At 49.6% G+C, this 24,845-nt stretch overlaps 7 protein-coding genes across 7 annotated transcripts; 3 read left to right on the top strand and 4 right to left on the bottom strand.

The window, feature by feature from the left end:
* Positions 1 to 1,877: 1,877 nt before the first annotated feature.
* CORC01_00868 (uncharacterized protein) lies at positions 1,878 to 2,441 on the top strand (the record flags this gene model as incomplete). Its single annotated transcript, XM_022612524.1, has 2 exons — positions 1,878 to 2,082; positions 2,155 to 2,441. 2 exons carry the CDS (start codon positions 1,878 to 1,880, stop codon positions 2,439 to 2,441), a joined length of 492 nt encoding a protein of 163 aa, XP_022481141.1.
* Positions 2,442 to 3,907: 1,466 nt separating this feature from the next.
* On the bottom strand, positions 3,908 to 6,393 carry CORC01_00867 (ankyrin and HET domain-containing protein; the record flags this gene model as incomplete). Its single annotated transcript, XM_022612523.1, has 5 exons — positions 3,908 to 3,994; positions 4,261 to 4,575; positions 4,699 to 5,485; positions 5,621 to 5,729; positions 5,871 to 6,393. 5 exons carry the CDS (start codon positions 6,391 to 6,393, stop codon positions 3,908 to 3,910), a joined length of 1,821 nt encoding a protein of 606 aa, XP_022481140.1.
* Positions 6,394 to 9,076: 2,683 nt separating this feature from the next.
* On the bottom strand, positions 9,077 to 10,912 carry CORC01_00866 (uncharacterized protein; the record flags this gene model as incomplete). The annotated part of the gene is made up of 2 exons (XM_022612522.1): positions 9,077 to 10,030; positions 10,091 to 10,912. 2 exons carry the CDS (start codon positions 10,910 to 10,912, stop codon positions 9,077 to 9,079), a joined length of 1,776 nt encoding a protein of 591 aa, XP_022481139.1.
* Positions 10,913 to 14,918: 4,006 nt separating this feature from the next.
* CORC01_00865 (uncharacterized protein) lies at positions 14,919 to 15,056 on the bottom strand (the record flags this gene model as incomplete). The annotated part of the gene is made up of 1 exon (XM_022612521.1): positions 14,919 to 15,056. The coding sequence occupies one exon, from the start codon at positions 15,054 to 15,056 to the stop codon at positions 14,919 to 14,921; it is 138 nt and encodes a 45-aa protein (XP_022481138.1).
* Positions 15,057 to 17,885: 2,829 nt separating this feature from the next.
* On the top strand, positions 17,886 to 18,621 carry CORC01_00864 (uncharacterized protein; the record flags this gene model as incomplete). The annotated part of the gene is made up of 3 exons (XM_022612520.1): positions 17,886 to 17,924; positions 18,006 to 18,018; positions 18,086 to 18,621. 3 exons carry the CDS (start codon positions 17,886 to 17,888, stop codon positions 18,619 to 18,621), a joined length of 588 nt encoding a protein of 195 aa, XP_022481137.1.
* Positions 18,622 to 19,708: 1,087 nt separating this feature from the next.
* CORC01_00863 (uncharacterized protein) lies at positions 19,709 to 19,972 on the top strand (the record flags this gene model as incomplete). The annotated part of the gene is made up of 1 exon (XM_022612519.1): positions 19,709 to 19,972. The coding sequence occupies one exon, from the start codon at positions 19,709 to 19,711 to the stop codon at positions 19,970 to 19,972; it is 264 nt and encodes an 87-aa protein (XP_022481136.1).
* A 2,401-nt stretch (positions 19,973 to 22,373) lies between these two features.
* On the bottom strand, positions 22,374 to 24,669 carry CORC01_00862 (acyltransferase; the record flags this gene model as incomplete). The annotated part of the gene is made up of 7 exons (XM_022612518.1): positions 22,374 to 22,734; positions 22,801 to 23,249; positions 23,308 to 23,551; positions 23,623 to 23,845; positions 23,904 to 24,207; positions 24,282 to 24,298; positions 24,639 to 24,669. 7 exons carry the CDS (start codon positions 24,667 to 24,669, stop codon positions 22,374 to 22,376), a joined length of 1,629 nt encoding a protein of 542 aa, XP_022481135.1.
* Positions 24,670 to 24,845: the final 176 nt, after the last annotated feature.

Below are 24,845 nucleotides of genomic sequence, written 5' to 3'. Positions count from 1 at the left end.
AACTCAAATCGGCCCTGGAGAAAGTCTGGCATGCGCGTACTACGGAGAGAGAAGTCTGGGGTCTGCCGGCACCAATTTCCAGCTGGATTCCATTCTCAAAGGCACGGCCAACAGATTGCGGATAGGGAGCGATTTAATTGGTTCAACTTTTTGTATCCGTACTCAGTCAGAAATTAAAATTGGACCTATTCATAAATTTGTCTTAAGGCCGAGATAGTAAAGTTCCCTTTGAAGTTTTCGTAATTCCGTCTCGCACATAAGAGTGAACGGTATTGCCATCTAAATTTCCCTCTTGCGCTGGAGACTCACTTATGACATTACCTAGGACTACTGCATTGAAAATCTGTTTCGTCCAGGCACCAGCCAAATTATTGAGGGTGTCTGTCACCTGATGAATAGACTATACTATTCAAGTCCACCAACAAAGCTTCTATTAATTGTGCACAAAGGAGTCGATATTGCCGTTCTTCGGCAAACCCGGAGGTAGGAGCAAGTCCACAAAATAAACACCTGCAACACGATGTTTATTATATGGATACCCTCAACTAAGTCTTTCAATCCTTACGGGAATGTCTTGCTAACTCTGCCGAGAACCATCCAAGCTAGGGAACAGCGCACACGGCGCACCAATACTTGGTATGTAGAGTAATCATCCTCATCATCACCAGATCGTTGTTCCCCACCCATCTAGGACCCTTCAATGTTAACAATGCACTACTTCAAAGTCCAAGGTGGCTCGAAGAGCTTAACCTGAAGCAAATCCGAACAACATTGTCAGACACGCGCACGGTGAGGTCTACCTATAGCAGGATCATTATGATTGATGAATCAATCTCATCTCCAACAGGCGCTTGAATGCGCGCGCACACGGAAAAAAGAAGAAACCTCCAGGGGTGGATCATGGCTCGGCACCGGCGTGCCCGACCCCAAGCAAATTTTAATGTTATTCTCCAGATGGGGATGCCGTCCAACCGGCTAGGCGAGCGGGGGCTTCCCTGTCTTGTCCAACAAGAAAGGGATGTCAGACTGAGTCAACGTGACGATCTTCCCCCATATCCATCTTTGCATGATGACAAGCGAGGCTTTGCGTATCAAAGACTCGGGTGCGCCAAGAGAGTTCTGGGTTTTTTTTGACTTGGAATTGTTGACGACGCGACTTTAATGAAAGTCCTGTAAACATAGTCTTCACAAAATCACGAATTTTTGTCTGCCACCAAATTGATAGATAGCTCTGACCCAACAATCAGTAAACAGGTGTTCATGTGTCTTGAACCGGGTTTTAGGCCAAACTGGCGATTTTGAAAAATGCTGCCACGGAGCTTTCCAGAATTACGAATAGAGAGACCGAATTTATCGGCTGTTGCTCAAACTTCCGCCGCTCCCCGGAGACAGGACAAAGCTTCTATTTTCCACAATCTAAATAGATTTGACGTAGTGTTCTTGAGTCATGACTCGGTCAACCGGTTGGCAACAAGTTACTAAGCCACAGGAGTTCACATCGTTAACTCGTATGATTCATAATATACCCTTTAGAGGCAGATGAACGGGGCACCGGCGCGTAATTAGCCTAAAGTCTAATAGAGATCTCGCATCGTCCGAGAAACCTGATGAACCACGATCAACCATTGATCGAGACGGAGTTGCCACTCGCGAGACAAGTCGGGTATGCCCGTCTTGTTGATCTACCATACTTTGAGTAAGAGCCTTCAGTCCAAGAATAGAAATACCTATCGTAAATGTAAGGTATTTCTATCTATAAGGGAAATATGCTACCCAGAGTCATCTGCAATTTCCGAGTAGGAGGACCAACAATTTCGTCTATTACACTCATTGGCTTCCATAAACCATTACACTCTTTAACCACACTCATTTACAAGATGCCTTCAATTTTCTCTCTGGTTCTTGCCAGCCTAATGGTCTCTCCCATTCTGTCCAGCATCTCGTCTCCCGCCTACCTCCCGTTCGAACTCGAGAAGCGCGACGGCTGCGGCGATTCCTACTGCAATTGCCATCGCGCTCAGTGTATACTTGACTTCTGCTTTGATGACCACGTCGACCCCTGGATTCTCGTTGATAGTGCTAGTAAGTACCCAAAATTGCTCAAATTAGCCCCGTTTCTCCCCTAATCACGATATTGACCTTCTCGCCTCATAGTGTATAAATACTACGGAGTCGACTGCGGCCAATTCGACTGGTGGGCACGCTACGACCCTGCACAGTGGTGCAACAATGGACTGCGCAAGGCACGTGCTCTCTTCTACATCAACCGCCGGTTTGGCTCAACGGGCGATACCTTCAACATCAAGTACAGCAACGACAACGCGACCGACCCGCACCGTGGCTCAGTTTCCGGCACCTGCCACCCTGTGGGGTCCGTCAAGTGTGATTGCCACTCCAAATACAACTCCACGTTGCATGACTGCTCGAGCACATGCTCTTAGAAATGTTCACCAAAGACTTAGCAAAGAGGTGTATACGTGCACTGGTTAACTATGGTATGCTTGATATTATTCGGACGCGTACTGCCAAAGATTCCACAAAGAGGATTTCAAACCCATGGTCTTAGTCGACTCATAGAACATCCAATAATGGACAAATTTTGCAAAGATGACTCGGCTATTCTTCATGGCACACCAAAATCTGCAGTTAATCCAAGCTGGTTTTGACAAGGAGACTCACCTACAGCCGGATCAACAAATTCAGCCTTGCCTACAAAAGTCAATTTGGCTTTCCGAAGAATAGTAGCACTCAGAATAGCTGTCAAATATCTCTTCAGTTACCTGGTCTAGCTTCCACACTACCACTATGCTTCAAGTGCCTTGTCACAACTGTGATCAACGCTTGCCTTCTGCAAGTGCGGGCACAAAATGGGTATTGGCACAGCATCCCCCAGATCTGCAATCTTGACTGGCGTAGTCTGGGGTGGTGCCGTTCTCTAACCGCGCGCGCTGTTAATCAAAAGACTGACTCATGCCGGGTAATACGAAATGACGATTAAAGGTGTCGACTTCTGGGATGAAACCACGCTTTGTTATGGCACTTGGCACTGCCCTTCCAAGGGAGAAGTCGTCACTCTGTGCGATTATCAATCGGCTGATGTCAGACAGGCGATAAAAAGACGAGAGACCTCTCGAGACTGTAGAATGTAGCGAGCTTGCAGCCAGCTTCACGGACAGGAGAGAGATCAGGGTCCTCAGTGCTAAAGATGGATTTGTACCTCTGCCGCCCCTGCTGAGCTAACCAGTCAAACTCCTTCTGGTTGGGTTTGAAAAGTTCAAGACTTGGGCCCTTGGAAACAAAGAGTGAGAACCATTGCGTAGCTATGGACAAAGGCACGCCTCATCCAATTGCGCGCAGATCGGAAAGAAAATTGAACACTGCCAACTCACATGAGATGTAGCGGGCTGTTGACGAGGATCATGACTGCATGTGGTTACATCATCTTGCAAAGAAAAGCAATGTCGATCCGCAGCTTGCCAATGTTTACTCTTGGTCAGCTTGGACACATAAGATGGCTGGAAGTCGTGTGGATGAAAACCTAGAATGGGGTTCGAAGGGATGGCGTGACTGGCTGCAGGATCGTTCATTCTGCAATCTCCTCGTGGGCGATATGCATAGTCTCATATTTACTTTTACATTGAGGGTAAGCGACGGCCGTTGGATGACCGAGGGCAGAGATTGCGACGGTTAACAATCATACTTCCAGAACGAGGCTCAGAACAAAATAGGACAGAGTCTAGTCTAGTTGTCGACCTTCAGCTACACTAAGGATAACTTACGAATCTTTAAGCCATCTTGATGGTCAGACCTAAATCCAAAACCCGGTCTATCATGTCCTTGGTCCCGTTTCGTCTCCCCGAGCATCGATTGTATCCTTAAACCCCCTGCAATTCAACAATCCAGTACTTCATACTAACAGAATGTTCTCAAACTCGTGATCATGGTCTTGACCCATGTCCGAACCGCCCACTACTTCGCCAAATATCAAGAGCCACTGACGTAGCAAGAACTAAAAATCTAGAAGGAATATGTATGATCCGACTTGCGAAGAACAAAGAAAGTCTACTTCCCGAAAAAATGGCGACTACGTCCCCTTCCTTTCCCTTTGCGGCTGCTCTGCCAACTTAGGTCGCCAGACTTGGTCGAGAACATTTGCGAAGACGCGCCACACATACGGTTAAGCTCGCGGATAAACATAGCGCAATAACGATCCAGCATCTTTGGTTTTGATGCCCAAAGCTGAGCGTAAGTCTCACTCACTTCATCGACTTGCATGAGTCCAGCCCAAACCAAGACCAAGAAAGCGGCGACATCAAGCTCGCGTCCTCGTTCAGGAAAACCTGTCTTGTATAAGTTTTCGACGTCTTTGAGAAGACTAAGAAGGCGAAGCAGTGAAGAATTCATGCCCTGATCGTGTTGTCCTGTACTTCTTTGCATAGCTTTCGCATCACTGTCCACAACGCTGCCTTCGGCGAGAGCTTGTATCGTAGGTTTTCCAGAAAGACCGTGGCTTTCGCGGCCTATGTAGAATGTCCGATGCGTCTCCTTGCACATAGATTCATTGCCATCGAGTTGCTGCGTCATGACAACCCTTTAAACCATGAGACCATACACAGGAAGACCTTCAGCTGGGAAAACGCTGTCGTTCGAATGCATTTCACAATCACGGTGCTTTGTTTCCAGGTAACTTCTTCCCACAGATGCGTCGAAGGCTTTAGAGAATTCGGCGGCAAGAAACAATGAATTTCTGAATTCTGTCCAGTGGAAGTCCGGAACCCATGAGTGAAGGCTGATGTCTCGGCCTCTGGTTGACTGGCACAGTCCCGCGCCGGAGAGCAAGCTCAGACCACCAGTGCGCCGAGTGTAACAACGCGTGAAGTCGTTGTATGTGCCGCGCAGGGATTCGGAGTAGTCAACGGCCAGATCATCCCTAATATTATAAAGGTCCATGAGCGCATGTAGCTTGTCGCGGTTCCTTGACGCCTGCAGGTGGGTGTTCGGAAATAGTAGGTTTTCGATGCTCTCAAGTTGGCTTGACGGGACGTTGAAATGCGCAATGTTCATTGATGCTTTGCTCAGGTCGCCAATGGATATTTTCCGAAGTCCAATCGGGTTCCAAATGGACGGATTGCTGGTAAGGGTGTCCAATATCTTGACCGTCCACCAGTCTGCGACAAAAGTGCCGGATCGGACTTCCGTGCGACTTGCCAAGAGGATCTCTTGAGACACCCAAAGTCGGGACCAGTACCAACGTAGTAGTAGCTTGTTCAGAACGCCAATTGCTTCGTCATCCTGCATGATTCTTTGAGTGGCTCCTGCCTCATCCTGTAGAGCACGACCGCTGTTCTGCAGAGGCGTGGCCGCTTCTGTAGAGTCTTCTGCTTCGCCTGGCCAGATTCTCACACAACTTGCTTCGCAGTAAATTCTGTCCATCTTCTGCATTTTGATCGACTTCTCCTCAATGTACACTTGGTTGATGCTGAAGCTGTGACGTAAACAGCGCAGTGCAGTGTGGAGACTCCGTGTGACACTCGTGCACATCCCATTCACGATTTGGTTGAGTGGATTGAGGCAGTCCTCCCATCGATAAGACCAACTTTGACACTGTAAGAACTCATACCCCAGTTGTAGTACGGTAAGCACAAAATCAACCGGAGGGAGCAGAGAGTGAGTGTGCTGCAACTTGATCACCCAGACTTTGTCTATGCCAAGGGGAAGCAGGTGGTACACTAGGACAAGTTAGTGCTAACAATTCCTCTGGATTATGGGTTGAATCTTCCAGGGAATCAGAGATGTCTGACCTGAACCAATTCTTTGGCCTAAATCACTGGAAAGAGTGACTTCAGTAGGCTGCTTTGAATTGAACATACGCTGTGAAACCTCCTCGCCGTCACATTCATGATGATCAAAACTAGGAGACAGCTCAGATTTGTCAACTGGTGGAACTGAGGTGTACGGCTCTTCTGTCGAGAATGCCTTATTGGGCATGATGGTGTCGTCCTGGACATGATACGACTTGTCGTTGATAAATGGTAGGAGATTTCCGTCCAGTCTGCCATATGCCGCCCGGCACTGCTCTTCTCCTCGGTCCTCCTGTTGAAGGTGGATTTGGCGCTCTTCATCTGAGTCGTATACTTCCTCAGACTGAAGTTCCAAGTTTGAACTTGTGTCTGTGCTAGAATCATCATCCTCAAGGAACTCAAACTCGGCAGCTCGGAGGAAGTAGGTCACAACGAACGGGGTGCCCCCGGGATGTATGTCGCATGGTGTATCGACAGGGATGGGCCAGTCCTTAAAAGTGTGACCAGGTGTATCATGCTCATCACAGAGAATGCGGTATTTGTCCCAGACGCAGTCGCAATGCTCGTGAACGAATATACGTTGGTGACACATTTTAAACGTTGAATGAACTTATTTTTCTTTGATGTGACCAGACGGTTTGGAGTGAAAAGATGGACAGTAAACTGATGCCAAGACACCGTAACGTCGCGGCTGGAAGCGTGAAAAGAATAACTGCGAGAAATTAAAAACGCAGGAACATACGACCGCAATCTTGACAGCCGAACACCGTGAAGTATTTCAATACATCTGCATGCATCGCTGGTGTGGGCCGACGTAAGCGCGCGCCAAGGCAGTCCGAAGCTTTAGAGACGCCTGAGATAACGGCCCAAACGGCAACCTGAGTGTGTAGATCGGGTGCTAGGTTACCCTGCTAACGCCTGCACCTATGTTCTTGGGTTCCTGTTGGATGGGGCAGCATCTCATCGGTTTAAGGATTCTCTGCCGCACCCTTGCGGCGATAAAGTGTAAGAATACTCAGCTAGCGCGGCATCATTAGGGATACTAACTTCAATTGATAGGATCACGCGTCTCGAAGAAACAAGGAGAAGATGCCATCGCCGTTCCATTTCTGTACATCTGTCATCCAGACTGTCGGGATGAGCCCTGTGAGGGGCGCGGTAATGGGCTTTCAATACGGCTAGCTCCAAGATGCCGAAACAAGGGTTTTGAACCATTTTCCCGACACGCGCCTTGCAGTAAAAATCAGATTTTCCTCGACAAATAAGATCAATCCCCATCTTTGCTCAGATAACCTGTCCTATCCAGCCTGGATATCAGGCGGTTATAATTGGAGGGCGAGAATGGCGACCAAGTACCACAGAAAGCATCCGTATGCTGCGTGCCCAGTATCACCTTTTCGATATCTAGTGCAGCCACTGTGGCCTTGGGGCTAGCGTCCTTGAATTGGTGCCGATGACGGAAACTGTAATCATATGATGCTACACTTTCTGAACAAGTAGTTTCAACTCTGGGAAATCGAAGAGGTGGCGCGTATCTACGTTGCAGCCCGAGAAAAAACAGCAATGTTTTTCTCTACATGCACGCTATGAAGAATTTCTTCAAGACCAAGAATCTGCCTCCGATCAATTGTCGACGCCAGCATTTTTTGAACTTATCTAATACAAGTACGATTTTACCGTTATTTCTTTCTTTTCTTGCCTCATTGAAATATGACTGACCTAGGGCTAAACCTCAATCGGACACCGAAGACTATTTTCGCGAGGCTCTGGTATCACGCGGGCTGGAGATCTTCCGCCCAATGCCAAAAGGTGTAGATGCTAATGGTTTGGATGGATGTGGAGATCTCAAGGGTTTGGTTCCGCCGATGCAGCGCGAGCTGGCCCTCGCTCTACGGAACCTTGAAGTCTAAGGAAAAGATCCTGGATGAAGGATCACATTATCAAACAGAAACGATGGATCGCCAGCTTTCCCGGGGAGGCGCAAATTGGCTCGACTGGATGTTAGCAGAGCACATTCGATGGAGGGATGATACTGAGACAGATCATCCCATTGTCGAGGTGGATGTCATGAAGTTTGTCTTGGATGGAGACAAAGATTAGGGCCCGCCGTGCGGAAACTTTACTATGGGAAGAGACTGACAGAATTGGCGATAGACGACGCACGCCGGATCATCTGAAGATCTGGGGCTACGTCTTCTGGGACTATGATCGTATTTCAGAGACTGACCAAGAAGTCCTGGAGGATACATCGGATGACCTATATGGAGCGAGGTAGTCATTGGCACCGGTAGAATGGACCTATTACATGGCTTATAGATATCAAGTGCAAGATTCTACGGGATGCAAAGTGATTTTCCCTCGAAGGCCTTACAAGGTATGAGAATTATATTCCTTGGGAATGGCGGCGCTTTTGACAGAGCGGCGTCGCTGAGTACATGTAAGAATCGGGGTTGTAGGTTTCTTCCTCTGTGTGTGTCCCTGGTGGGTCAGAAAATGAGCTTGAGTGTGACTTCATGCCATTGCATCCACGGAACATCAAAGGCATGGTCAAAACGAGATTTATTGGCCCATAAGATATCTTCAATGTACACCGGAGCCTCTTTTCTCATGGAGAATAACTCCGGTCTTGACTACTCGGCTGAAGCCGCCAACCATGCCAGGTTAATTCTGACAACTTCGACAGACAGCACCTGTGCTTTTCACCAACAGAACCTCACCCCAGATTATTGACAGGTCGGTGTTCTCGGTCCAGGGTGGAGAGCGCTGGATACTTCCATGCTTTTCAAGAAGTTCTAATATGATATTCTTTGGCCATGAAATGAGCTTGGTTAGTGGTGACTACCTAGCTTTTTCCATGTTCATCACAGGGGTCTAGGTAATCGGAATAACATTTCCTACTCTTTCAGAATTATTGCAGCATCTGGGTAGATGTATCCAGCCGTGTAAATAGAGTTTTACATTAATCCTATTGTCCACAATCGTCTCGCTTTTGTCTCTATCGCCCTTTTGTCCCTTTCTACATGTAACACACACATCATCCTTAACCCCACCCTTCCTACCTCTATGTGCCCTAACAGCAAGTCTCCTTTCAAATGCTCAATACTTCTGGCATGATAAGACAAAGTGGTGGTTTGATTGATTCACTATTTACGAAGAAAACGCTTGTCAGAATGAGATAAAAAGCCTCAATTCGTATGCTCTGTGTTCAGACTACATTTATATAGACAAGATTGGGGAAAGTATTCAAAAATTGGCTAGTGCAGCTAGAACCAATTTTACAACCAATTGAATTCTCCCAAAGGAGACAACAAGTACTCAACGTCTCTGGAGTTCAGAATGGAAGTGCAGTTTTCCTTGTCAGCAGGAATAGTCGGATGACATTCCGACTCGCAGACGGTTCCGCTCTCGGGCACAGTACCCTCGTAAAAGTACTCTCGAACGATCTTGACAAGGCACGGACTCGGGTTGGAGGTTGCGCCATGTCCGGAAGTCTCCTGAATCACCACAGCCGACCCGGGATGCCCCTTCTGCACAGTGAAGGCGTTTCTGAGGGGGAGGATGGGGTCGTAGCGGCTAGAGGTGATCAAAAGCGGTGCAGCGGGGGCCTTGGAGTCGTTGGCATTTGCGGCAGGGCTCGTGAATGGTCCTGTGAAAGCGTAAGGCGGACGGATCTTGCGGCCGGCGCAGGAGATCGGGATGGCTCCGGACACACCGGTGCCAGTTGTCTCGGATTGATTTTTGAAGTACTTGACAATGTCTTCGTAAAAGGAGATGTTACGATCAGCCACATCGTCCACAATATCAGTGCAGAGAACACCAGCCAAGACGTCCGAGTCCCAGTTGTACTGGGGAAGCTCGTCACCATCGGGGAGGTCGCAGACGAGTTTGATGGAATCAGCGGGTAGGAGGGTTACGAGAATGGAGTAATCGCCATTCAGAAGGGCGCTGAGACGCAGAGCAAGTGTCTCGAATGAGCTCAACGGACTGTACATTGCGGAGAAGATCGCTTGACGAATGATTGAGGATGTGAGAAGGTATGGGCGGCCGTCGTAGCTGAAGGACACGGGGTTGGTATCCATTTCATCGAGGAAATCGGCAACACGGGCTTTGATGTCTGGACCGGACTTGTCGGATGATTGGACGAGAGGGCAATCTTTCCCTGAATTGAAGCAGACCTCGTAAAATTGGTCGACAATCTTTTCGACATCATTGATGTCATTGCGGAAAGTCTGACAGATAAATTAACATTCGAGGGAATCATTGAAAAGATGCATAGAAAAAAAACTTACACCGGCAGTCCAATCATCGCCATCAACGATAGCGTCGATCCAAATCCTCTCAACACGCTCTGGGAACATGGACGCGAACGCGTTACCTAGGAAGGATCCATATGAAATGCCAACGTATTGCAGGCGAGCTGCCTCAGCATCCTTGGGTTTGGTCTTGCCTGACTCCTTCCAGCGCAGGTCGTCAATGCGATCAATAATCTCGACCATGTCGCGAGCAACGGACGCGGTGTTCATGTGGCCCCAGATGCTGTCAACGCCATTTTCTTCGCAGAGCGCGCTCTTAGCAGTCGCACTAGCCCAATGGAAGCCAAGGGCGTCATCAATCGGCGGTAGAACGGAGTCACTCTCCTGAGAAAGCCTACGGGCGAATTGGTCTCCCTTGAAGCAGTCGCTGTGAGGCGTGCTTGTGTTGACGCCACGAGGGTCGAACCCGATGATTTCATAGTTGCGATCCTGGCCGAGAACTTTTTGCAATGTGGGCCCCCAGGAGTAAGCAAAGTTGGTCCCGGAAACGGCTGGACCACCGGGGTTGATGAGAACACTGCCGGCAAAGGACGGGTCGTCATTCGGGACTGTGGCTGGGAGCTTGACGATGCCGATGGCCACGGTGCTGTTCTTGTCTGGGTTTGACCAGTCGAGCGGGACTTCGAGACGGCCGCATTGGAAGCCGTCACCACAATCGTAGTATTGCAGGTCTTTGGTTGGTTTTGTGTCGACCCAACTGAACGCTTTGGTTGAGTTTGTACTTCTAGTAGACAAGGGCACGGAGACTGCTTGACTAAGGCCGAATAGAGACCCCGCTAGAAGAAGAGAAGACACCATGGTAATGAAAGTTCTTAACTCTGAATGAGAGCTAATTCCCTATACCGATGTTATGAATTTTTGAAGAATGTGATGTTGTAAGTTGCTTGTGAGCTTGGAATCATATCGAGATCATGTCGTCTCGAAAGTCAAGGCAACGCAACGTATTTCAAGAAATCTGTAGGACCTCAATTGAAAGACCACTTTTCATTTTGAGATACCCGGCTTTGCCAAAAGCTGATTTCGTCACCCTAGATGGCAGCAAAGTATCAGTTGTCGCCGACGTTTGGCTGTAGGATCATGATGCTAGTCAGCCTGCCAGGCAGACGTATTTCGCCCTGACAGTAAGGATACTGCTGCTCTCGTATTCTCTTAGCCACGTTGATCCTAGTCGCATCTTTCAGCACATATCAATTGGCCAATAGCCATTAAGCCACATTATGCCTGCGTAACTGGCTGCGGGCTGTGTCGTGATCGATCTTCCGAAGCCGTCCCGTGAGTCGCATTCCTGTGCCTGAAGCCGGCAGCCGATGTTCCAAGGCTTAAGACCCATCAACCGGGCCGGCTGAATGGCTTTGTAGGGGGTTAGGACAAACAAAGTTCTGGGAAGAATAAGAACGTTCCAATTTGAAGTCTGGTTAGGTATTTTTCCCAGCTAGCATGTCATCACGTCAACCTACCTGCGGTTGCCCTTTTGGCGAGGAAATGTCTTCATTACTAGGGATGATATGTCTTATGGGGCCATATTCTCCTGCTCAGGTGTCTTTGAATAGACTTGTTTTGCGTTACGTTATACTTGATGGTAGTTGGGGCCTGCGGTGGGAACAACGCCAAGAGGCTAAAACCCTGGCGAGTGGCTGAATCGCAGCATGATGCTGACGTCCGCGTCATCTAAAGCTGTGTCTGTCTCCGCCGACCACGCATCGCCCGGGCTGCGGATCTTTCGGGCAACGAAGTAGGCGACCGGCAGCCGGAATTCTAAGATTTCAGTGTCTTGGCCGATCCACCCTAGATCAATGTTTCAACATCGTGTTGTACGACAGATGTCGCCCCTGCCTCCTCCAGCCTGACAAAAGGCGTGCTCTTTGAGCCTCGGTAATTTAGATACCCTTTGTAGTGGATCCACCACTTCTGATTGGCTGAATAGAGCTGATGGGTGGTCTACGACATGGCCAGTTTCAACGGGTGACCATTGGCGGCACTCAACAACAAACGTGATAATATCCTCTCTGTCGAGTGTATTACCTGGCTCCACTTGACCCCAGCTGACAGGTTTGCCATAATTCTCTAATGATGAACTTGTATTCATCTTGGTCTCATCAACTGCTAGAGTTAAGACTCGATGGTCTTCGCTCAGGAACGAAATTGTAGACTTGGCAAGGAGATTTTCAAGTGAGATTCCATTGGCAACTTCGCTGTATGGGATTAATGTCGCGTTTAGTACTATCAGAAACGTCGAGCACACCATATCTTGTCGCACCTATCCCACCAGGTGTATTCTGTATCCAAAATCTCATCTTCTTCAAAGCGAAATTATCTTGGTCCCTCTCCGATGTGAAGAATACCTTCTAACACCATCCATTGGTATCTAAAGACTGAAACACCTGTCCGTATGGCGCGTAGGACCCGTAGTGAATGAGAACAGGTAAGTCATTCTTCAGCAGCATTATATTGTCCGGGTTTATATCATTATATGCCAGACCCAGTGAGTGTATGTATGCGGCTGCTGTCTCTTAGCGTGCACAAACTTTTGCTTGTCTAAGGTAGATGCTGGAAACCTTGCTGTCAGGTTTATTAAGAGAACTTGTAGTGGTATTGCTTGAGCACAATGGAGGTGATGAGGCCGCGTTTGGTCTGACAGCCCTTGTACTTAGAAATGTTCGGATGTTGAGTTTTGCAGACCTTCTTCATGATTTGGGTTTCGTCGACAACTATCATGAAAACAAGTGTGCCCTTTATTTTTTTGTAGGTATTGAGGCGGGGCGTACGACGTACACTGAATCATCAAAATTTTCTGCCGCGATGGTGAGCTCGGTGCTAGTAGGAATTACAGGATAGACTTCCTCACCAGAGACTGGCTTTAGAGCCAAGCGATAGTCGACCATGGAAGGCTCTCGCTTGTTCTTGGAGCTCTGGCCGAACCATAGCTTGTCTTCGTCCGTAATGAGGTAGAAGGAGACGTATTTTGGTTCATTCGCCTCACTGTCTCGGGCTTCGATGATGACGAGGTCTTGGAGTGGTACTGAACTACCTCACCGGTATCAGCGGGCCAGTCCCATCAGGATCAGCGGATGCCATTTCCAGGACGATGCTTGGCTTTAATAGCTTATAGACTATATGCAGGAGCAATCGGAGTGTGAGACGAAGTTCAGAGTGGAGTGACAGCATTGGAAAAAAGAAACTCGGCCTTAGTCGAGCCGTTAGCCGCTCATTCCTCATTCGTCAGAGCAATGAGTAATTTCTACATCACGAATACGCGTTGTACAGGCCACTTACTATTTTACGTACCCAAGTCAATCCCGCCAACAGACACTTCTGCTTAGGATCAAAACCGCCGTGTCGCATGACTTTGAGGCAATGAGTGACCCGGTCGCGCCTGGACTTCCTAAATGTACTGAGCGCCGATGTGACTCCTTGCTCAGCTTATAATTATTTCAATTCTCTGGCCTTCACTTCGTTTTTGATACATCAAGATCAGGTTGTGCTCTATGCACACCCGTGACCAGTCGCCCAGCTGCAAGGTAGGTTGCGTCTGCTTTAACTAGCGCTGTTGAATCTTGGATTGGCCGTCTGAAGTCCAAAGAGGTAGACTCAGGGCGGCTGATGACCTTTGATAAAGAAGACTTCATCATAAATGTACACCCTCTACTACATAGTCTTGACTTATTGGTGTGGCCAAAGGCGTTGAAACGAGCAAGTTGGGCACGAATGGGAGTCAGTATTACGTGGAAAGGTCCACTGTTCAGCTTTAGGGTATCTCATTGTTTGGTTAGAGAGAAGACTTAAAGATTTCAGAATTCGGGATGATATGGTGTCGAGGTCAGGACTGCTATGCATCTCTAAGCAAATGAACAGGGTACATGTAAGTTCCCATCTCCTTCAAAGCAAATTGGGTCACACGTACTGCTCGCGAAAGCTATAACAAAATGACGATATCCTCCAGGTTCATTATTCAGATTTGAGAAGTCAATTAGTCGTCTTGGTTGCCCGAAGCGGTGCTTAATACTTGAAATTTCAGCCACTTCGAACGACAGACTACAATGATGCCCCTATGGATTGAAACTCACAAAATAAGAGGAGTTTAATCTCGTATACACCGCGCGAAAAGCCCAATTGAGAGGCATCAATACCCTTACTCGATTCCGCTTCCAACTTGATGAGAGATGATGGAGTAGGTACGCAAGGTGAACTCGTGATTTCAAAAGCGTTGTGCAACAATTACAAGACACGCGAGCAGGGGGCAATTGGGATTACACCTTGTCAATACTTTTGACTAGTCCCTAGCTTCCTGCCGCGCTTAACGCCATCTCTTTTGGCGCCATGAGAGTAGCACGAGACCCAGACCGCACGTCTACCCTGCTGTTAGAGCCTCTACCGGAGCAGGTGCTCCGGTAGAAGTGTATCCTCAGGCTGGCATGTTACTTGGGTGATACTCGCCAATATGCTATGCTATCTGAATTATCTCACCAATTCGAAAACAGAAGTTAATATCAAGACGGTTGATGACAACAAGGTAGGAGGGGAGTACGATCAACTCGACTTGTACTCCTGGTTTTGCTGCCGAGGTAGTCACTCAGACGAACGTAACACGCCCTTGCATGCTGACGACTATATTCGGATCGATTTAATTTTTCAATAAATGTGGTTGCGAATGCTAAATTTCAGGACTTTGCGAGTGTTGCCTTGGTAAATTGAATCTTCTAGTCATCGTACACCCCACTAAGAGCTGCCTTCCGGCCGCATCTGGACATCACAGTCCACCTCTTTTTCAAGCCCCTAACCTTATCATCGATTGTACTACTCAATGTCAGAATCTTCCTTCAATATCCTGTCTCCCCAAGATGCTTACTATTACGCAGTCCTCGCACCGAGCACGGTATACCCAAACCCAAGATGAACAATTCACGGTGTACTTGTATCTGTTGACACAAGGATAACGTTCCATGGCGTATGTTATTGGTGGTCGTGTTGTTGTATTGCTAGGATATTGATGTTTGAGTCTCGGAAAGACAGTTGATCTGCTCAACATTAATTTGTAAATGATTTTGTCCTGAGTGAGAATGTCCGGAGTCGTTGTGATCAAAATCTTCCTGGTTTTCCATGTCATCGCCTCACTGCGACCTCTAAGGGGAGATAAAAAGGTTTTGATGCGTACATGAAAGAAATGACCTTGGGCATCTTCCGTTGCTTTTTGCTCAACCTTGTCAAATGCCGATATTTGCCGATACATCACCGGCCAGTCCTGGATCATGAGGCTGACTGAGAAACAAGCATTATCTTATGGAGGGAACAAACAGCGTACTCTCTGACAAATGCCTCAAAAGGAGGTAGTCAGCTCTGGTCTTTCCCATGACGACTGGAACGTGAAGCTCCGCCCAAAAGATCAAGGTTGCTTGGGCCGTAACGGAGAAGTGAAGTCAACTAAAACTGCTCCAATATTTACCGCCGTAAGCAATTCATCCCTGTCGGACTTCGTTCTCTCTACAGAAATATTGGGGAAGATCTAGGACTGAACCTTGGGGTCGGAATGTATGTCACAACTCATCTCGTAACCTTTGTTACCCTGAACTCAACGGCAGACGGCACGGACCTTGACTCAGATACCTGAGCGTCAACAAATTCCAGCAGCATGGGCGAGTAAGAGGTTACACAAGGGAACTCTTTTGTGGGGTAACTTCACCAGTACTGTGACGATCAGGGTATGGAAATGCCGCAATCCCAGTCCAAGGCCCGGCTTTGGGGAAGGGAAGGCTAGCCCACCCCTCATTCCTTCTATTGCCCGGGGCTCAATGCCAAGTTCCCGGGCCCGTACTACTCAAGTGCGACCAAGCTACGGATACAAGTCGGAGACTTGTAAGTTGTAGGTATGCTGACTGCCACTGTTGCCCACATACATAGACGAACCCTTCAACCCTAGACCTGTAGCGGAATTGTGTCCGAATCTGTGACCCTGGCCCAACGAGGTTCCACCTGTCTCACCCATGTTGTATTACATAGGTGGAGTTAACTTGTTTTACGGCCATACTCTGTTCCGGGCTAAATCACTGACCTTGCTACACCTCGTATCTTGCCCAAAGTACCATTATCCGTTGTACGGATACGTTGACTGATTTCCACATGATGCGTGCCAAGCATTCGAGTAGTGGTGCAACTATATTTCCCACACTATGTTCACTGACGTGCCAAGCGTAAGCCGCACACTCCGGGATCCACAGAACATGGTCAAAATGTGAAGGTTGAGCTCCATATGGCCAGGCACGAGATTTGATTATCATGCATCCTGAACCACAGGCTTGCCGTATGTATCTGGCTGTGAGAGATGATGTTGCCGTATTGCGTACATCACTCTAACCATTCAAGTCGCTTTGGTCGTTCTATCGATAGTCGGGGAACAATATCGCACACAATTTGATGATTGAAGGTGATCGTAGTAGATAGGACCATGGCTTATCGTTATACAGAGCCTGCTACAATGGTGTGGGTGCTCCTACTCTTAAGCATTGTATCTAGGGAACGGCAAGCTAGCCACGTCATGTCTCGTGGTGTTGTTTTCCCTTTTGCCCACGGTCATCAATGACGAACTTGGCGTTCGGATACACCGTAGGAGTGCTAAGAGGGCTCGAGAGGGCTTAAGTTACTGGGCTGACTTGAAACCGACCTTTCCCATATGGGTTGAAATCAGGCCATCTTCACCAGCCGCCCTCTAGATTAAATGGGCAAAATTCCATGAATTCCTGCTCAAAAGCCAGAATTAGTGGCCGAGTGCCCGAGCTAGGCAGATCGACGGAGGATCCTCGGACCAGGCGGCTGGGACTGGGAGAAGCGTTCCAATCTGATGTCTAGGACACATGTACGTGGCTGTAGGTAGAGTTCAGCCCAGCACGGCTCTTTTCTGATAGCTGACAGAACAGGGATCGTCAAGCCTCAATGCCCCTGCAAGTTCTGTGCCAGTGTCTCAACTTGGATAGACCTAACGAAGTGTCGATTCGTCATTTGCTATTTTTGCCTGAGCGCAAGACTGTGGGTCTGGCCAACCCTTACCATGCTGCACAACTGCATGTTACTAAGGAAGTGTCTATTCCTCTCCCTGTCACAATGAGTCCGTCTCTGACTTGGACTCGAGCTCCGGTCTATTCGGATCAGGTGGTGGGTGGCTAGTACTCACAGTCTAAAGTCAAGGACCCTGGCCATATTTGATAACAAGCACATCGTCACGCGCCAATCGTATCCTCGAGTGAGCGAAGGCACCAGTAGAATAATATGATATGTGATTGTACTCATGATAGGGATGCTGTTGGTTGAGGGCAAATTGAGAGCCATCTCGTACCATCGAAGTTTAAATGGTGATCCGGAGAGGCGAATTATCTATATGTCTTGGTGAATGGTCATCTGAGGAATGGATCTCTCAATACTTCCTTTTTCTTTTTCTTCGGTTTGATGTAAATGTATGTCTCCAGCTTGGGAGGCAAACCATAGTCTCTCAGACTCGTCGAAGACTGTCGTCCTCCCCTCGCGGGATAAACTCCGCTCGCCAGAAGGTGCCAATGACACGACCCGGGCTCTAGCTAAGATGTCGCTTGCCATGCGATAAAAAAATATCAGCAAGTTTGCGAGGCAATACTATCGATGTTAAAACTTCGTGCGTTGACGATATCACTGTTACGTGACAGAATCCCATCTCATGATCTCACAATCGCGATGAAAACGACCTTCCTTCCCTTCGTTTCACTTGAGTAAAATCACTTTCCCGCTTACACGAACCGCAACTGCAACAATGTTGGGAGATGACCACAGTGCGGCAGACATGGAGTTTGTAAGGCAACTCCACACCTCGGCATACTTTGGGTAGACCATTCAACTGACAAGTTACAATATTCAAGAATCCTTTTCCCAGGCTCCCAACTCAGGTCCGAGTGATGACTTGGCGTTTTAGCCTTCCAACCACCCGAACCATTTCTATCCGATGCGATACAGCCCATTCCAGCTGGGGAACGTCCCCGGCGAGAATACCAGCCCTCTTCCACGCGTGCCGCGAATCGAGACAAGAGGCCATACGATACTACGGCAAGTTAAGATTCGGTATGGCCGGGCCGCCAAAAATTTACTTTAATCCCGAAATCGACGTTTTACACTTTGGTCCAGTGAGGGGGTTCATGGCGTCATCGGCGCAATATTTTACTGCCATGTCCATGTGCGACCCGTCCGACTTGAGAGACGTCCGCTATTTGGCTATCGACGACTCTGTGATGAGCAATGGAATCGTCAAGGGTGCAGTGTCTTCACTGGCTACGCGGACCATTCGTCAACTTCCACTGCGCATGCCTGAGCTGAAGGGAATCGTGTTTGTGCGCAGCAATGCTACGGCTGTGGTTTTTGGAAAAACTGAAAAGTATTGTGTAGACCTTCAAAGGTTGATCGAAATCGCAGTGCGCGAAGTTGCCGAGGAGTTTCCGGACTGGAAAATTCCTCCGTGGTGTACGGCAACGACATGTACGAATGGTAGCAAATAGCAGAGTAAGCCGGGCAGGAAATATTTCAATAATACGATGGAAGCACATTAGAAACCTTGTCCCATGAAACTTTGGCCCTCGCGGAGCTCGCATGGTTAAGCTTTTTTTTAATTTGAGGCCTGGACTCCCGTTTAAGTTGCGGAAGCTTACCCGCGATGGGGCTTTAGCTCGCCCCAACGACATGGCTCTCAAACCATGATAAGCATGACTGGAATTCGAGGAGGAAAGCACTCTTTGGCTTTGCCGGTTCAACCTTGCAATACACACATGTAGGCTCATTATCATAGAGTTCATCTCTTGTCGAACGGAGCGAGCCTTGAGTGAACCATCCAGTCCCTTTCACTCTACCTCGTATCATCTTACATTCTTGTGTTGTTTTCAGTTCAACAAAGTATGGAAGTTACCCGGCGTGAGATGGAACTAAGCACGAACTATGGGGGACAAGGGGAGGGGCGCAAAGACACGGTCCCGGGTCGGGGGACCCATCAAGACTCATTACTTGCTGATCGTGGCTTGCCCAGTGTACTATCCCCATAGCCCATCGATCCAATTTGATGTCTCGCGTCCAATCTCGCAAGGGTCTGTAGGAGGCCCTGTTGGGCGTGTAGGAATTTCTGCCCAACTGGCCGTGCCCACGAACGCCTCATAACATGGGGGTGGCTGCCCCTGCGCGTCGCTTACAGGGTTTTCCGTTGACCAAGGCGCCTTGACCGTGGGGTCTGAGGTCTGTTCACCGATTTGGATGACTCGGACCCAGTCGATGGCATGACTTGGACAGCCGGACTCCCTTTCCGCTATTCCATGGAGGAAGCCGATTCCCATTCCTCAACCTTCAACATTGTCAGAGAGCTGAAAGTAAGAGTTCGTGAGTTTGTCCAATGAAACTAGGCAGCGTGCTACCATCTATCAGGGGCACGGGTGCAATTCATCATCGAGGATTAGATAAATAAGGCCCACGGCGCATGCTACTTCAGGCTTTCAAAGGGCATGTCATTCCGAAAAAAGCTCAACAACGCGCTACAAAAGCACGACCTATCATCATCCCTTTGGATCAACTATGGGGGACAGCCAACGCCAGTATCGAAGGATGACCGACGATGAGGAGAGAGCTTTCAGCCGTTTATATCCGACAGTCAGACAGGAGCTCTGTGAACGCCCAGGGGTTTACTTGTTTCAAGAAGGATCCAACATTGTCATCGAGTTGGAAGAGAACATCACGATACCGCAGCAAGTGTTCATCAGAATCGTTGCCGAATACAAGAGATTGAAGACACGTCGCAACGGGAACCGTCATCCGACGTCCTCAGCTTCTCGATTCTCCACGGCTAATTCACAAAATGACGCTACATGAAAGACCGCATCAGTCTCGTGACAGACACTAGACGCAATCCTCGCAGTCCTTTGCTCAAGCGGTGATCCTTTCACACCTTAAGTACAGTCGCAGGGGTTTTCGGCGGAGGCGGGCCATACACCAGAGGCCGCAAGCTGACATCCTTGGGGAGATCCATGTCGTGCCAGGAGAAACCTCTGCAATGTGGGATTTTGGCTTCCAAAGAGACTCTGTTCAACTTGGCCGAAATCACTTTGTCGTTGATCTTTTGTCGTTGATCTAGAAACACTGCTTTGGCCTACATACCTTCAGTCGTATTCAAGTCCTTCCTTCCCATGTTTCGCTTCTTCATCATCCACCTCTTCTGTTCTGCTCCTCGTTGGTACTTGGAACCCCTTCCAGTGATGTCCCATGCCTGACGCCCGCAAGCCTTCGGTAAAGTAGCCAGGTAGACTGACAGGCTCTTACCGAAAGTGGCGAGTCATGCAACATTCCATCCCAGGACATGGGAACAGACCGACTTTCGCGGTACGGGAAGTCCAAGGGTCCAAAGTACCCTCGTCCACCGCAGCAAGTGGAACCAATCATCAATCTACTTGCGACTTGACGGTAAGACGTCCAAATCGCATGCATACGGCCGTAGCCATGGGACCTTGCCTTTGATCATGTCCAGCGTGTACGCGGAACGATAATACTGAAAATCAACACAATCGTCCCGGGGGGGGGGGACTCATTACCAGCCGCCGTTCTCAAGAGCTTGCTTGCCTGACCAATACGATCTCCAAGTCGGGCTTCTTCCGTCACCGTGACATGACAAGTTTGATTCCGGGACTTTTGTGAGAAGAAGGCCTCGCCAATCAACCCCTGGGTACATCTCATACAAGTATCCGAGCCACAACCGTAAACTTCATGTTTTACCGCCACATTAACAGCTATTCGGCTAAACATGCCCTGACTGTAGGCAAGGTAGTATTTGCGCCTATAGAGATGGCACTCATAAATAACGAGATTCAACTCTTGGTTGGCAGAGGAAGCCATCTTGGCGCCCCAGGCCTTGGAACCAGACGGCCGCTGTTGAAGTCCTGCTAAGAGTTCATCAGGTTACTGAAATTCTCGTGGCGTTTGTAACCCTATACCCTTGCTACTTGTACAAAAGAAGTCGGTAGTGGTGGAGAAAAGCTTAAACACATGTCCAGTCATCTCCAGGCTCAAACTCTTTCATTGGCGTATGCGGCCGCATCACAGCATCGTCATCTCTACAGGGTCAGCAACAGGGCTAGATGCTATAGACCTCTCAACGGTCGAGAATCTCCTGACCGGGTTCGAAGTGGCGCCATGGACATGGCAGCGTTCAACCACCAGGCCGATGGGGCGTCATATGTGACCTTCGTGAAGGTACGGAGATGCCTCCGATTGGACTGAGAACGACACTCCAACACAGTCAAATGTTGCTCCCGCACTGAATCCACGGGCAATTGAGGCCCCTCCAGACTCAAGGGTGCTATCCTCGAGCAACATTGCTGCTCAGACTGAAACCTGGTACGCACATCCACGGACCTGTCTTGCACCCACAATTCCTACTCCACTAGATCATCGCCAACCTAGTCAGTCATGTTACTCGTAGATCGACAACATAGTCAAGGTCAACGGACAGGGTAGCAGCGTAGTATCCGTAACCAGGCCCCGGACCCTGGCCTTCGACACGTGCCCTTGTATCACATCACCGACTCCTCCTAAACCCCTGCCGCAGGATGGCAACAGGTAGCAATTCTGGCCTACATGAACCATCTGACCGGTCCCGGCGCTTACCGTCTCCAAAGTTCATCGGGTAACGCGTGACCTCTGGCGGCACAAGCAACGCGCAGATCGCAGCCAGCGTGAGGAGCTCCATGACCAAAGTCCTCATTGGCAACCGGCACCTCCTCTGGGGATTATCAAATTTCGTTACGGATACAGCGGACACCCAGACGCTGCAGGGAAGTAAGACGGCGGCTCAGTACAAGCCCCGACGTCGATGTCGGCCTCGGCGAAGACTCAAGCACCCGGGGCGATCCATCCAATAATCTCACGAAACCTGCATGGGAGCGAACGACTTGACAAATGGTAGTTCATTTATTAGACTTTGCGTCCACGTGGAAAAAATAGGCCAGAGGCGCTGAGCCCTTGATCAAAGTTCTGATGTAGATAACTGTAGTCTGTATGAAAGAAGAGCGGAACGCCGGGTACACCAACCGCGCTGGCAAATTTAGACCCAACCAAACCAAATCTCTGTAAACCAAACATCACTCGCCAACTCATATTCTCTGTGGCAATGACTTGGCCGAAAATATGTACCTTTACCCAATCCCGATTGAACCGGAACCAGTCCTAACATGATGGAAAGCGTGTTTCGAGTCATTTGAGGATGCCGTGCCTCTCTGCTCTAGAAAACCGAAGCAAATCTTGTGAAAGCATTGACAACCATGCGCCAGATGAGGCCGGCAATTCCAATTACAACAAAGATCTGGGCCAGCTCAATCCAGCTCTTCAGCCGGACCTCTGTCTCGAGGAAGCCGCCCTTGAGATCCTGGCTGGCGGGGAATCGTCCGGTGGACAGGTACTCCTCCATGATGGCGTCCTTTTCGTACCAACGCTCGCGGAGCCAGGTGTCGAAAACTTTGGCGTCGTCCAGAGGAATGTCGGCAATGCGGAAGCGGCGCCAGTGGAAATTGACCGACTTTGGAGGGCGGCCTTGGAAGTACGTGCTCGTGAGGGTAAAGAACTGGTCGCCGAATTTGCCGCGGCTGGAATGCTGTTAGTGCGTGTCGCAAAGAACTCGCAAACGAATGCGGGGAAGAGATTTCACTTACGGAACTCCTTCGTACGCGACTGTGCAGTCGTAAATGTACTCGAGCGAACCCTTGAGCTCGTTCAAGCAGAAAAAGGTACCGGTGCTTCGCGGTAGAAGCACGTGTTCTGGGTCCTTAGTATCGTTCTTCTTGGCCCAGGCTGCTGACTTCCTGCGGCCGTTGTTGGACAGGTTCGTACCCTCGGGGAAGAGCAGGAGCCACATGGGATCGAGGTACTTGTTCCCGTTGGCGCCAACGTGTTGTTTCTTGAGTTTCTGAAGTCGGTGCGCCAACCGGGGTTGGTCGGTCGACATCTTGCGCGACATGAAGATGAAGCCATAAAACATCATTCCGGCGCCGACGCCGGGGATGTACTTTAGCGATTCCTTGAGAATGATGTAGATGTGGCCGTGCATGCTCGGCGAGTTTGCGTAGGCCACCCACCAGAGGTAGAGCCAGTCGGTGTATATCTGTCCATCACCGTCAGTGTCCCTCTCGTCTGTGTCGCAAGAACCAGCAGTCTCGTACCTGATGGTTCGCGATTAAGACTACACGCTCAGGAAAGTTGAACTGAACCCTGCCGTCCGCTGTCTTTTGGATCTGACGGTTCATCGACGCATCACCGCTTATCCGGATCGTAGTGTTGCTCCAAATGTGTGTCATGGCAGTGATGGTCAGGCCAAACGACTGTTTCGTCAGCGCCATGTAGGAGTAGAACATGTCGCGGTTGACCCAGTATAGCGGGACGCCCATGATCTGGGTGGTGATGATGCTGCATGCGACGGTAGTTAGCACAAAGCTGTCGCAAAAGAAGCGGGCAAGGCGTCGCCAGAGGAAACGAACGCGAGACAACAAGCAGCGAAATAGAGACCAAATGAGAAGCCTCGAAGCACCTGTATCAACAGACTGTGCTTAACGCGGCCGGCCGGATGGGGATCGCTCGTTCTCCTGACAAGGCCGGCGTTTGGGGCTGGCGCAGGGACTTTCGCATCGCCTTTCGGATCGGTCTTCTTGTGGACGTCGGTAGCCATGATTGCGGTTATGGGATTATTGGTTTGGTCGTAGCCTTGGAGAGGAGATTTGAGAGGCATGAGGATGGTGTCGGCGGGACAAAGACGACCCACAGCGCAGCGCTGGTCGCTTGAGGGGCAGGTGAGCAGGAGGAATAGGTGGACGAGAGCTTCGTTGCGCCGTGTTGAAAAAGCTGACCGTGACGTCGCGTGCGACCTGGCATGTGAGACGGCACAGCCGGGGTGATGCCTGGCGCGGCGGGGTCGGAGGGACGGGAGCCACCCAGGGCGGGGCGACGGAGGAACGTTTGTAGGAGAGCGCAGTCGGGCGGAGGAGGAGAAGCAGGTCGAGAGTAGTAGTGTCGATGTTCGTCGGTAGGGTCAGCTGGACATCGGGGCCTCGTAGGAGTGACTGAAGCTATGCATGCGGCGTCATTGCGATCGGAAGGGTTGGTAGGAGGAGAGTGTACGCTGCGGTTTGAACTCTGGTACTCTGGTACTCTGGTATTCTGAGTTAGGGCAGGGTAAGGATGGTCAGAAAGGTCAGGCAAGATAGCGGACGAGGGATGGGGCGGTGGAGGGATGAGGTGGTTTCTTTGAAGCTATCCGAACACGCTCCCTGTTCAAAGTGGAGGGCACGAGCTACGGTAGGTTGGTAAGGCGAGGTACGGTACACAGTAGAGAACAAGCAAGCAAAGCAAGGAAAACAAGACTCAGAGTTGCGGTCCAGACATGGTCCGGTCTGGTCTGGGTCTGCAGCGGCCGAGCGCACCCTTGATTTTGGGTGCTTTTGGGTCGCCCGAATCTGGAGGACCTGATGGAGGGGTTGCATAGGTCAGAGGTACGTACTTTTATGGTATGTCATCGTCTGTGTCGGCATCTTCGGAGGAGGGGGAGGAGGGGGAGGAGGAGGAGCGCCTGGAACTGGCAAGCTGAGGTGACACGGTGGGAAAGCTGCCTGACAGCCCTGAACAACCTGCGCCTGCAGCTGCGACTTGCGCAATGCGGAATGGCTCCATGGCGGGGTAAGGTACCTACAAGAAGTAGTACCTAAGG

Source organism: Colletotrichum orchidophilum (genome assembly GCF_001831195.1).
Source record: "Colletotrichum orchidophilum strain IMI 309357 chromosome Unknown Scaffold_4.1, whole genome shotgun sequence".
Lineage (NCBI taxonomy): Eukaryota > Fungi > Ascomycota > Sordariomycetes > Glomerellales > Glomerellaceae > Colletotrichum > Colletotrichum orchidophilum.
Note: the sequence above shows the minus strand (reverse complement) of the source record. Positions and strands in the feature narration are given on the sequence as shown.